The following is a 13842-nucleotide window of genomic DNA, read 5'->3' on the forward strand; positions in this document are numbered from 1 at the left end:
CCCTTAATTACCTCCAGAAAACCGACGAGAGACCCCCACGAGAGACCCCCTAGTTGAGACCCCCCGAGAGACCCCCTTAACTACCTCCAGAAAACCGACGAGAGACCCCCTTCGAGAGACCCCCCTAGTTGAGACCCCCCGAGAGACCCCCTTAACTACCTCCAGAAAACGGACGAGAGACCCCCCTCGAGAGACCCCCCTAGTTGAGACCCCTCGAGAGACCCCCCGGTGTCTGTCGGTAATTACCGACATTGGTTACCGACGCAGACAGTGTCGATAATTACCGACTCACGCAATGTCGATATTTACCGACACACACAGTGTCGATAATTACCGACTCGCACAGTGTCGGTAACCTCTGTCGGTAATTACCGACAGATACCGGGGGGTCTCTCGAGGGGTCTCAACTAGGGGGGTCTCTCGAGGGGGGTCTCTCGTCCGTTTTCTGGAGGTAGTTAAGGGGGTCTCTCGGGGGGTCTCAACTAGGGGGGTCTCTCGAAGGGGGTCTCTCGTCGGTTTTCTGGAGGTAGTTAAGGGGGTCTCTCGGGGGGTCTCAACTAGGGGTCTCTCGTGGCTGTTTCTCGAGGTAGTTGAGGGGTCTCTCGAGGGGGTCTCTCGTCGCTGTTTCTCGAGGTAGTTGCGGGGTCTCTCGTGGCTATTTCTCGAGGTAGTTGCGGGGTTTCTCGTGGGTGTTTCTCGAGGTTGTTGAGCGGTCTCTCGAGGGGGTCTCTCGTTGAAATTTGGTGGTTTTTCGAGGGGTTCTTAGGGGTCTCTCGTGGGGGTCTCTCGAAGGCTTTACAAAATTTATAAACAAAAAATTTGTTATTAACAAAAAAAATTGTTTAATTTATTTTTTATATATTTAATTATTTAATTTTAATAATATATTTTTTATAAAATAATATTTGTTAATTTATTAAAATTATTTATAATGATTGGATTAGTAGTTAGATTTATTTTTTAAATAATTTAACCTCATACCGACTTATCTACTGGTATAATTAACATTACCGACGCAATAGATATGTCGGTATGAGAAACCCCTTGAATGCTGATACTTCTAGTCAAATAGTTGTGGATGGTGTCCGATAGATGGCGATTCCGTTGCTCCGCCATTATTCTCTGTCCTTGTCTTACTCATTGCGGGAATAAGGAAAACAGTTAAACCCTATACTTTGATGATCATTTGAATCATTAGCATGATTTCAGCATTTTTTACGTACACTTTTCGATAGTATAATTAATGTTTTTAATATTTCAGAGTTGGTTTACGCTAATTTTTCAGAGAAATAAATAAAATACTTATCGATTCACTAGTGTTTTATTTAATAAACACCATATTTACGTGGAGGGGAACTGAAATATTTATAAAGCGAATAAAATGAACTGATATTTATTTATGCAATAATATGGTCTACATTTTACAATAGGTCTTAAAGTAATTTATTATAAACAATCATAACATTCAACATAATCTATCAATTTCATAATTTCATTTCTTATGCCGGCTAAAGTTTAAATCATAGTAATTAAATAATCATTCCAGCATTTATTATAACAAATATACATTTGCAATACATACTCCATTCTGATAGCACAGTAGTGTTACTTTGACAGTGTCGGTATCTCAGTGGTACATCTGTTACATACAATCTTCGCGAATGGCGCCACTGATTTCAAGAATAGATATCATGAAAAAATGATTCTCGCTAAATTCCACTGCAAAGCACAACTTTATTCTAAATGCAAAACCTTCGATACACTACACAGCGTACATTTCCAATCATCCATTCCATAAACTAATACAAAATCAATTACAACTCCCACAGAATACAATTAAGCATACAATACTTAACACAATTACACACTAAACCCATTTAATTCTACATCCTCACTTTCCCACAGACCTTGTACACTACAACTCTAACAAATTCCATGGAATATCTCAACGCAGGAGCGTTATCTCGAGCTTGCCAGCTTCCTGACTAACAATTACACGCATTAGACTTAACTATTCTCCCAAGTACTGTGCCATTTAACACACTGCGTACCGGTAACGAGAAATCGCGTTTCTATAAAGACACTTAGCCATGCAACTTCGCTAATCACAGCATTGAAAAAATATAAAATTTAACTCGAATCGATCACCCATTTAAAACATATTACATATTTAAAATATACAATCTAAAACATATTACACAACAATATATCTGCGTTTTTCTATGTACAGTGACATAAGTTGACCTCAGTGAAAATTGCCATCAAATTCAACGCAAGCAATGTGTTAAACCCATCCTCAACGATGACTGAAGAAAAACGTGCGAAACAAGCAAGACAGAGACTAAACAAAGACAGTAAGCGACAGACAGAGAAAGACAGAGACAGACAGAGACAGACGCGATTGAAGGTGGGTGTAAAGGAAACGGGCGTACCGACGGATGGACAGAGATAGGGGATGCTCGGACGATGCGACGAGCTGCAGATTCAGGAAGGTTGAAACGACAGTGGCAATCCGTTGGTCGTACTTTGCACCGGCGATTAAAAGCGACGGCGGTCGGCCGCGTACCGTGACAGTAGTTCGGAAAATACCGAGTGGAATGGATCGGCGTGTCCGCCTCCTGTGCGTGCACGGCCACGAGATTGAATAACTGCAGCGCCAATGAAAACTTTCCCCCTCAGTCGTGCATCGGCGTCGGGACGAATGTAAACGGTCCCCGTGAGCTCGCTGGCCTCCCGTGTCTTCTCTCTAACCAGCAACCTAACCCGAGTGTCCAGTGTCGCAAGAACGAAAATGGTGCTCCCGAAATATTATGGTTGTATCAGGTGCTCGCTGATCTGCTTCAACGTCCTATGGGTAAGTTCATTTCGACGCACTGCTCCTCTACGGCCGCCTCATCTGTTGCTGCACTTTCCCTCTTTCGTGTCACGGGAACGATTCACCATTCAATCCCTCATTTTCATTTTCATTTTCATTTACACTTCTGCAAATTAAACGTTTTTCTAGAGAATCCTGAAGAGTTGAGTATTTTCATTATCAAATGTTTACCGATCGATAGAATTGTTGCTGTCGGGGTGGGTTTTTTCCTCGACGGTGGTTAGAAATACAAATGCAGCGTGGTTCGACGAACTGATATTTGTGTGCACGTCTGGAAATATATATTTATAGTATGCTCGTTGAGGTTAATTGGAGTATTTAATAGCATTTGAATTCCAATTACCTGTCTTGCTGAATTTTATTGTTCAAGTTTTTGTGGGTTCGTAGTGGAATTTTTTAGGAAAGCAGACGCGTGAATATTGTTGGCGTTTTTCAACGACAGTCATCAGTTTATCCTGCCGGTCGCATCGGTTCGGTGACCTCCAATTTATCTCGAAACTGCGAACTTGTTCCATTGATAAATAGAGCGCCGTCTGAACTGTTAACATAATTAGATAAATCGACGTAGCGTCGCGTCGAGAAAAACTTTCACCACTCACCCCTAAGTGGAAAGTCGTATCTTGATAAACAAATTGGCAACAGACTGAAAACAAAAATTCGCTTAAATAACTATATTTGTGTTAAAAGAAAAATTCGAAATCAGTGAATCCCATGAGACAAATAAAATAAAATGGGGTTGGTCTTGGCTAGAGCACGAGTGTTGACGTCCAAAGGACTTCTTTTAAATATCCATACTTTTTTTAAACGATGCTTATTTTCATCCCACAGCTTGCATCCAACTTACTCATCATTTTGAATAATACAATTCTTAAAACTCCGAGAAGTGATTCACACTGATTTGCGCGTCATTAACCCTTTGCACTGGAGTGGTGACTCTGTCACCACTCGATTTGATTTGCAAATTATACAGTCTTATATATGATATCAAGCTTTGTATGATGCATTGATATATGGAATATTGAAATAAAATAACTTTTCTCTTTAATTTATATGTTTTCTCATTAATTAATACTGAATATTTCTGAATACTAAATATTTCGAGTGCAAAGAGATTTCGTAGAGCAAAATGCACAAAATGGAAAAAATCTAATATTATTATTATTGCACGTTCATCTAGCTCTGCCACAGTGCATTAGACAGCAGCATTTATGATATAGAAATGTTTTCGAATAATCATGATTTCATTGAGTGAACTACAACAACTCAATTTGGCTGGAGGTCACCGGTGACCACCGTGGCATTCAACGCGTTGACCCGCCGGTCATCCGACGGTCACTTACACAGCCCACCGCGCCGGCCATTTAATTGTATAACAATTATTCCACGGTAAACGAGCAATAACGCTTGCATCAGCATTGGGACAAGCATCGCGGCTAGTTTGAAAAAGTTCAACGGGAATAAGTGCGTTTAAATATAGATTTCCAGTCAGAGAGCGAATATGTTCTTCCTACGAGATCACGTCCTACACCGCGGCCCAGATACTTCTGTCGTCTGGGATGCTTCGAGTGCTACCGATTCCCATTGCTCCCCAGCTTCGTTCAACTATTCAACATTAACACGTTGAGCGCCACGAAAATCTTAAGCGTTTCCCCATAGAGTTTGTCTTTTGTAGCAAAGAAAAGTGGGAATACTTATGAATTGTTTGGCGTTGCAACGTTTGCGTTACACTGTTATCAACTTAGTTGCCTTATTAAACGTTTTTATTTCACATCGGTTGTTTTGTGTGTTACGATTGTTTTTTAGTCATTCAGAAGCGTCAGTCACCAGTGGCTGACATTAACGTGTTAACCCATTGGCGTACAACTGCGAGTGAGACATGTATTACTTGGTTCATTCGAATTCAAAGTAAATATTATTCCTCTGTAATCAACTGTTATACTTGAAAATAAATATAGGCGTAACATATGCCTAGAATTTTCCTCTTTTTCCAATAAATTATTAAAAATCGGCGGAAATTTTCCAATTTTATTAGATCAAATGGTGACTGAGAGTCAGCTCTCGAGTGCAAAGGGTTATGTTACGCGTGGACTTGCTTCATCTCTATTTAGGAACAATTACCGAACACGAAACGACAACTAACGACGTTGAACTTGGCATAGTTGGCAGCGGATAGAGGTGTTAAACGCTTCCACGGAAGGCCCATAATACGTGGCCGGCCTGTTTTCTATTTTATATTCTATGACTTAATCCTGTTTTCTTAGAATGCCAATGGAATGGCGACGGGTGACGGCACGCGCAATAATTACTTTGGAATATAATTGGCAATCCCAACGTTCACATTCTCTCAACTTTGTCTAGTAACGCCTAACTTTGTCTGGTAACGCCTAACCCAATTGCAGTAGTTGTAATATTAAATATTTGAATAGTTATAGCATTTCTCAATTTCGTTGCAGTTGCTGATAGATTGCAAAACAACCTGGAGAGTTAAGGGTTGAAGCGCATACATAATGCATTCAAAAGTAAACATGTCCGCCTCCGTTGTAACTTGCAAAACACACGGTGAATTTCAATAGGACTAACATTTGCATGTTACGCGAGTAGTGTCTCATTTTCTAGATAATAGCCTTTAGCACTCCAGGTTGCTTTGTAATCTATCAGCAACTGCAACTAATCTTTATAGTATCCCTAGCGAAAATTACAAATGCTATAACATTTCTTATTTCCCTTCTCAATGCAAAATATTTAATATTACAACTGGTGCAATATTGGAGCCTAGAGTTTAAAGACTTAACCCTTAACAAAGGTGCCTCTCAGTCACCACTCTATTGCATCAAAATTGTAAAATTTCGTATTTAACATTAAGTCTTAAGTAATCTGTCAATACATGAAACTTAGAAATAAAATATTGTTCCCCTTATTTTGTGAATAGATTCCTCGCTGAGTTTAAAAAAATGTTATCTATATCTCATAAGAATAAACTGAATATTTCTAGTGACAGATTTTTGCAGTACAAAGGGTTAAGTCTCTATGAACGTTCAAAGTAATCGCTGGAATATGAACAACTTTTCCATGGGACTATCAATCGACTGGTTCGCCCAATGCAAATAACCGCGGCACTCGCCTCTAACTTGATTTACCGCGCTATGTTTGACGTCTGATCGTATCCGCTGAGAATCCGTTTGACTCGACCGATCCTACCGGTGGTTCTTGCATCTGTTCTTACATCAGCATTCGCGGCTCGAACGACGCTGGGACGCCGCTCGAATACAGGAAGTCTTCTGTTTGCGTTCAGCAGGGGAGGGGGAGCGCACCTCCGTCGGGGTTTCACTCGAATGCTGGGAGAAACGTTACTTTCAATAGCAAATTGGATATTGGACACGCTAATTTACAAGGGGAGTGCTTAACACGTTCAGTACCATACATGCTACACGCTTTTCTAAAATATTTTCTTAACTGTTCATACATACAATGATGTAAATTGATCTCACTGAAAATTGCCATCGTTACAGTTTCCTGAACATTACTCGGCACGCAATGTTAACCCTTTGAACTCCGTAGGCTCCAATATTGCTCCAGTAATATTAAATATTTTTAATTTTAATTCCAAATATACAAAGTTTGTACTGAGAAGGGAATTAAAGGTCTAACATTGTTAATTTTCAGTAGGACTACTATCAAAATTGGTAGGAGCTGACATATCACAAAACTATGCGGAGTGCTAAGGGTTAAAGGACATGGATGGCATGCGTTAGCAGAGAACATAAAGGAACAAAATATACAAGTTACTAGAAACTTGAATATAAGTTAATACTTTATGAAGAAAATCAATAGTTCATGAGTAAAATATAATCAAGATTTCCATGGCACGGAACGTATTAACCCTTTCTGTCATGGTGTCCTCATATCAGGTTCTGAATAAATGCTTGGTATCTAAATTCAGTAAATTTGTTTGTAAACATTGTCATATGGTCAAAGTGGACTCCTAAGATAACTCCACAGGAGTATAAATAAACAAAATTTACCTAATTTAGATACACCGAGCATTTAGCATGTCCTTATACAAGGACGCCATGGTTGAAAGGGTTAAAGTCTAAACAGATTTACTTGGAATAGACACAAGATGAGACTATTTCGTTTGCCGTTGGGAACACATTCCCTCTGAATTTTACCGGTTCCACGGAGTTTAACCCGGTGAACTTTCCATGGGTCTGTTCGCTCTCTCTCTGTCGTGTAAACATGCCGGTTTCACCGTTGAGTAATGGCCTGTCTCAGGATTCGCCTGAAGGAAAATGGACCTTTAAGAAAGCCGTCCGGCCAGATAATGCAACTCACTTAGACCCGTTGCAGTGATAAATGCCCCTGGCGTGCTCGTTAGATAAAGCTCCGGCTATCTTCCGGACGAGGCGACGCGCATTCCTACTAACAATCTTCAATGTGAACTAAAAGAAATAAATGAGCAAGTGAATAAATTCATCTTGGAAGTGGCTTGAGCCCATTTTTCAAAAGAAGCTAATCGTTACAATAGTTATAATTCTACATGATCTTACCATTGATGGCTCATTAGGGTGTAGCATCAAATATATGGCTCGTCAAATGGTTTGGTAATTAGAGAACATTGCCATATAGTTGAGAATTAATTTACGTATTAATCATTTCAATATTTTTATCAATTTTGAGAATTCAGTCGCCAAATGGGAATGGAAATTTGAGTGTAACTGAATCATTGAAAAAATCAGTGCACTGTATAAGCAAGATATGAAATTCTCAGTGGCACGGAATGCGTTAATGAGCAAGTTTTCGTTGGCATCGGGGGCAGTTGAATTCTTTGCGGGAGCGCTACTGTTCAACGACGCATTGTATGCGCGGGAACGTGTCCTCTTCCTGCTCCGTCGCAAAAATATACCTGACCTTTTTCGCCCTATCTAGAGAGAGAAAGCAGGGGAACGAGTGTTCTGGTTTATGGCTTAAGCGCCGCTCACAATGCGTTATATGGATAAGTAATGAAGTATTCTTGCGAAACGGTCGGGCCTGTGCAGGACAGGACGCGCCCTTTACAATGGTCTGCCCACCAGATGTGGAAGTTTCCATGTTGAACGAGCACGCTGTCCCGGTTCCTGTCCCCTGTGACCTTTTTTCGCGATAGCGCTTCAACGTGTGCTCCAGAAGCATCGCAGAAAGATTTCAGGAAATATTCTTTTTTGCTATCCGGTTTAATGTTTTTACAGACTAGGAAGGAAATATTCTCCTGATGTGACTCTTGAGCTTAAAATGAAATTTGTAACAGTTGTAATTCTAATAATTATAAGATTGTAATAAATGTAAGGAACAATTTACTTGATACACGTTTTCCTTAAATAATCCCATGGCACGTAGAATAAAGACATCAGAAAACTACTGATTGACACAGTAATGTATGAAAATTCTGAACTGTTTAATGCTCGAGATAAAAATGTTTTCAGGCAGTGGCGATCACTTGTATCGCTGTAGTGCTGTTCGTGATCGGTTTCCCGCACGACGGCCACGGTTGGTACGTGGGTCATTACATTTTGATCGCGATTGCGATCATCACGCCGATCGTAGCGTTTCTGGGTTGCTTGGGCGCCCTGCAAGCGTCCAGGTGCATGCTGATCACCTTCTTCAGCTGCCTCCTAGTGATTATCGTGGCGCAGTTCACAGCTGGAGCTTGGCTCTACTGCAACTGGAGCAGCTTCCAAGAGGTGGCTAAAACGTCCATGATAGATACGATCAAGGTACGGTTACTCGAGGTTAATTAATACTATTATTATACCTATGGATTAACCCTTAGCAGTCCTATGTCGAGTCAGACTCGTTTTAACAATTTTTTCTATACTTATTTATAGTATCACAATTGTACCATTTAAAGGTAACATTCCAATGACTCCCAAATATTCTTGAATAAATAAAGCGCCATATTAAGCTGCAATTGAATGAACGTCGATGTGAACCATAAAGTGAGAAACCAATCAAAGGGTTAAACCATCCATCTTCCTAAGTTAGATGATGTGCCTGTCCATACCCTGTAAAAATGAAGTGTCCAATTACTCTCACAGAAGCCTACATAATGGAATATCTTTTTCAGAACAAGTATTCCATCAACGACAGCTCCACAGAGATAATAGACGCGATCCAGGGTGGAATCAAATGCTGCGGAGCTACTGGTCCATCCGACTGGATTGGCAGTCAATACTCCAGCAAAGATCCTTCGACTCCAGTCAGTCTGACCGTTTCCGAGGATATAAACAACCTGTACAAACTACCAGAATCCTGCTGCAAAGAGGAGGGCAGCGAGGCCTGCAACGCAGCCTTGTATATTAAAGTTGGGGACAAGATCAACCCTGCGATTTGGCCCGAGGTAATCCTAGTATTCATCTGTCCCATAAAGTAGAACTGCAGAAAACTTCAGACACTTAAGAACTTTACGTCACATCTGCATTACTGGTAGTGGTCTCACCGTTGACCCAAGGCACACAATGTCATGAGTCACTTGGTGGAACCACGGCCAGATGAGCGCGCTAATGCGTCGCGAAGGAGTGACCTCGATTAAACGTTGGAAATCTTTGTTTTTCCATCGCAGGGCTGCATAGTGGAGATAATGAAATGGCTGTCCGACCTGCAGATACTGTTCAAAGCCCTGGAAGCGACGATAGCTTGCCTGGAACTGCTCGCCCTGATATTCTCGCTGGTCCTCTACTGCGCCATCAACTCGTCGGACAAATACAAAGCCTGAATCGAAGCGTGTTCCGCGCCGCCGTCTCTTAAGTCCATCCTCGCGCCACATATCGTTACGACAAAGTGTTCCAACCGGTATAACAATTTCATTTCTGTGCCAATCCGAATGGGTTCCGAGGTATTCGTCCGTTTCTTCAACCCGAGGATGTCGGGCTGCGTATTATGATCCTGCTCAGGGAGGAAAATGACAGTTCTTCCTTTTCCTTTTTTACCAGCATTTTTTACACGTTTGTAACTTTTGTATCTACAACGGCCGCGCTCCGGTTAATCGTTTCCCTTCTCCTCCTGGAACGCGTTTCGTATGCACGCTCGTCGCGGTCGAATGCATTTTAATCGTGTCGGCATTTACGAGATCGAAACGAGAACGTCCGCTTAGTCCAGCGAAGAGGAAGACGCGCGCTTCGCTTTATTTCACCGCTACCGACTTGCTCCTCTCGTCTGTGCGTCTGCTTCCACGTCGGAGACCTGTGCAGAAGAGCATTACGTTTTACAGAGTACCTATATGATTTACATTTTCGTTAGGCCAAAGTAGTAAACCAAACTAACGTTAGTATGTTAAGGGATGAATGGGGATGCGAGAATGATGTGTGAACACTGTACGAACTCGACGGTTTCTCTGGTTGCAACTGGCACATTTTTCTAATGTTCGGAAGTCGTTCTGACTTGGTTCGACTCTCTAAACTGCCAGTTTTCATTTCAAGTGAAAACGCAACAAAACGGTTTTATTTCTACCATGATTTACCGACTTTTGGAGACATTTTTGGAATATTCCTTTCGCGTGGTTTCAACGCGCGAACGAAATTAAGCTTTAACAATGATACTGTGGAACGCGTAATCTGCCGTTCTGTTGCCAATGCTCCAGTTTCAACGCGTACACGTGCACACGCGACGACATGCTATAATGTACGCGCGTATTACATAATATAGTACCATAGACGCTGAGATGATCGATCTGGTAATTAATATTGATGTCCAAATGAGATTATATTATTGTAAGGACGCCGCTGAGGCAGAATTTCTCTCTTGTAGCGTTATAGTCTATCCATGTTATATTTAAAGCGACAGAAAACGGCGAAGGACATAGCTGAGCAGAAGCATCCAATTCCTTGTGACTTTGGAGAATCGATCCAGTTTATCGGCACGCCGCACCTTCCAGGCTGCAATATTCTTTTTAAGCGATCGTCCTGCCAACTGTTCGGCAGCGATCGATCGGCGTGCTTTCGTGGAAACTGCAAAAAAAGAGGAAGATTCAATGTTGCATCAAAATGTAAATAAGTGTAACGAACAAGAGCTGCTTTTGGAATAGTTGTGTCTTAAATAAAAGTGATCGACGCGTTTGACGATGAACGTTTCATAGATTGCCTATAACTGTAGCGAGTAGAGAAGATGTTTATTAATTGTTCACCCGACGTTCGTCGTCGAACGTCTAGGATAGGCCGAGGAGAAACTGATCTTTGCGTGTATCGTGTCTTGGCGATGAGTATGGTACAAAAAGAAAACAATTGCGGGAATAATTGAATTCCCTTCTTTCGGATATCGTTCCAAATCAAAATCTGCGAGGTAAAGATCATAGTATCTAGTCTACAAAGTTGGATTCCTTATTTATCCGATTAATTGTATCTAACCAGTAACACGTTGCGCGTCAATTTTCTTCACGGTATGTATCCGTCAGACATTGAACCTGACGGTGAGAAAATGTTAATCAAACGAAGTCTGATTGATTGGCAATGTGTTAATGGATCGTGTTAAAGTAACATCGCTTTAAGAGTTTCTTTCGTGTGCAAGAAACAAATTATACTGTTCGGTGAAGACGGTGATAGGACTTGCACTGTCACTCGCTTTTTTAACCAGGAAATCTTGAACCGTTTACTGGTCTTGAATCATTCATGATAATTTCATTGAATCGCGGCGGTTCAAGTTTGAGACGTTCTGGTTGGGTATATAGATAATCGTCTACACGTATATGTATATGCGTATACACATGTTATGTATGTGACAAACAAAATGCGACTTAAGTGTACAGAAACGCTTATCGAGTAAATGAAGCGACCAACGAGTATTTTCAACGGTGACGATCAAATTGCTATAATTACGGATTTCGTGGTTTCCCATTATCGAATCATTTCGTTGGTTGCAATGTTGTTTCGTTGGAATAATTTTGTACATGTCGAAATTGCCCTGTGTAGTCGGTTCTTTAGAGAAAAGGGAAGATACATGATACGTGATAGCGAACGAAGAAACATCGACGAGCAAGTATATTCAGAAAATATATGAAATCATCATTCGAAAGATATTTTAAATTCTGATATTAATATATATATACATACATATATATATATACTATATATATTATATATACACACACACGTGTATACATATTTTCTTACTGATTTTTAAGTGAGATATTTTCGTTCTCACTGATTTCATCAATTCTTTTCACACTCGCATACACACACGTACAACACACACGTTAAACGAGACGAACAAATATGTGTCTGACTGTAACATATTACAACAATAATTAATCATTAAGAGAACATACTGGAATCCAGTTTTTAGTGTATACAGAGAATAAATGGTGACTAGGATTATCAAGTTTTATCAACTCACAAGAGCAAAATGAACATGTAACACCTCTAACACTAGTACCCACGATATTTGCGTGTATATTTATTTCCAACTTATGTGCATTATGCAAGTAAATGTTACGAGAAATGTTCAAAGAGATCAATATATATTTAATGGAACCATTCAAGGACATTTTTCTGTCAACTGATCAGTACACCATTCCTATTCCTATTCCATAAGAAAAACTAAGCTATGTGCCAAAGCTATGCAATGGTATAGTTTCTTGAAACATTTTTAACACATTGAACGCTGGGTAAATTTCAGCTACTAAAAACGCGAGCGTCGGTGATTACATTGATACATTTTTAAACATCGATTAAACCAAAATTTCTAATTTACAGAAGAGAATAAGGAATTCGATTTTGTGAATTTTACTTTGAATTTGTGTTATACATATCTAAAATGTAGCAATTAAACGCTAGACTAAAAATCCAGCATTATCGCAGGGCCGGCGTTCAATGCGTTAATCAACAATAGTAATTAAGTAAACCGTAGTTCCCTATTTTTTGAATACAATTTCTGAAACAACAGTTCCCCAAGTATTTCCCGACACTCGAGACTCCAATAGCGCTCGGCGCAAAATTAGAATAACAATCACGACCACGCAAACGCATTCACGCATACAAATACATAATTTAATATTTCATGTCATGTCGCCTATAATTTATATAGCCTCACCGTCCATTTGGATTCAGGATATCCTCCGAAGCGTTCTTCACAGCTTGAATAGCGTATATCCTCCTCGGTGTCCTCCGACGTTGGAACCGTAACAGAAGAAACGAAGATTAGCGCGTGATATTTTACACTGTAATTAAGAAACTCGCGCGGCATATAAAAAGAGGTTTAGACGGGATTAAAGAAGCCATTACGACACTCTCGCGTGAGTTAGGACTTCTGTAATTAAATAGTTCTTACCGACATTTCTTTTACATAACGCGACGTGGACCGCTTAACGATCAAACACCGACGAGCCTAGATATCGTTTGCTCTTGCTATTTACTCATTTCCACGTGTATTCCGCATTGCTTCATCTTTAGCGTCAAACAGTGTCCAGAGAATTACGAGCCAAGTATTCTTCAAGAGTACAAGAGAGTTCTATTGACACTAGAACTATCACTTAAACTATATAAATTATTACTGAATTAGTTCCCTTATTCATTTTTCATAGAAATATCTACAGCTTTCCATTAAGTACAAAGAGGAAATCAAAAATAAGTCACTCTGACTCATTTGTGTCAACCCCTTGCTCAATGATATCCTGTCAGACGCCTGCTAGAAATTCCAAACTAAATTTGACAAATTGAAACGTCTCCCGAATACAAATGAAATTAGAACAGAACTCTTCCCTTCAATTACCAACGACAGAGGAGCTCCGTGGAGGCTGCGACATCATAAAGCGAGGGGCCAAAAGGGAGAAACAGAAACGGAAAAGCAGAACAGGAGGAATCGGTGAGACACGGAAGAGACGCGGGCTCGGAGCGGTCCGAGGAAGAAGGAGGGACGCGGAGAAAGTGAGAAAACGCGCGGGGAAGGGTTAGAAGGAGGGAGCACAGGTGCGGCCGGTCCGCGCGGAGCACCTCCGAGCAATT

At 40.6% G+C, this 13842-nt stretch overlaps 1 protein-coding gene and 1 long non-coding RNA gene across 8 annotated transcripts; one reads left to right on the forward strand and one right to left on the reverse strand.

Moving 5' to 3' along the window:
* Window positions 1-2709: 2709 nt before the first annotated feature.
* Window positions 2710-11918, forward strand: LOC116431506 (CD82 antigen). The gene is made up of 4 exons (XM_031987035.2): window positions 2710-2854; window positions 8335-8625; window positions 8976-9248; window positions 9471-11918. The coding sequence occupies exons 1-4, from the start codon at window positions 2792-2794 to the stop codon at window positions 9621-9623; spliced, it is 780 nt and encodes a 259-aa protein (XP_031842895.1). The 5' UTR covers window positions 2710-2791; the 3' UTR covers window positions 9624-11918.
* Window positions 2840-13679, reverse strand: LOC116431508 (uncharacterized). 7 transcript variants are annotated; one of them, XR_012999944.1, is made up of 9 exons: window positions 12932-13679; window positions 8913-10854; window positions 7423-8596; window positions 7045-7314; window positions 6013-6210; window positions 3475-3518; window positions 3219-3380; window positions 3047-3146; window positions 2840-2981 (listed from the first exon to the last, which is right to left on the reverse strand). It is a non-coding gene; the product is annotated as an uncharacterized LOC116431508 (long non-coding RNA). The 7 variants fall into 7 exon arrangements; XR_012999943.1 differs by having other exon boundaries at window positions 3219-3413; XR_012999941.1 differs by having other exon boundaries at window positions 3219-3518.
* Window positions 13680-13842: the final 163 nt, after the last annotated feature.

The sequence above is a fragment of the Nomia melanderi genome, chromosome 13 (genome assembly GCF_051020985.1).
Source record: "Nomia melanderi isolate GNS246 chromosome 13, iyNomMela1, whole genome shotgun sequence".
Taxonomy (NCBI): domain Eukaryota; kingdom Metazoa; phylum Arthropoda; class Insecta; order Hymenoptera; family Halictidae; genus Nomia; species Nomia melanderi.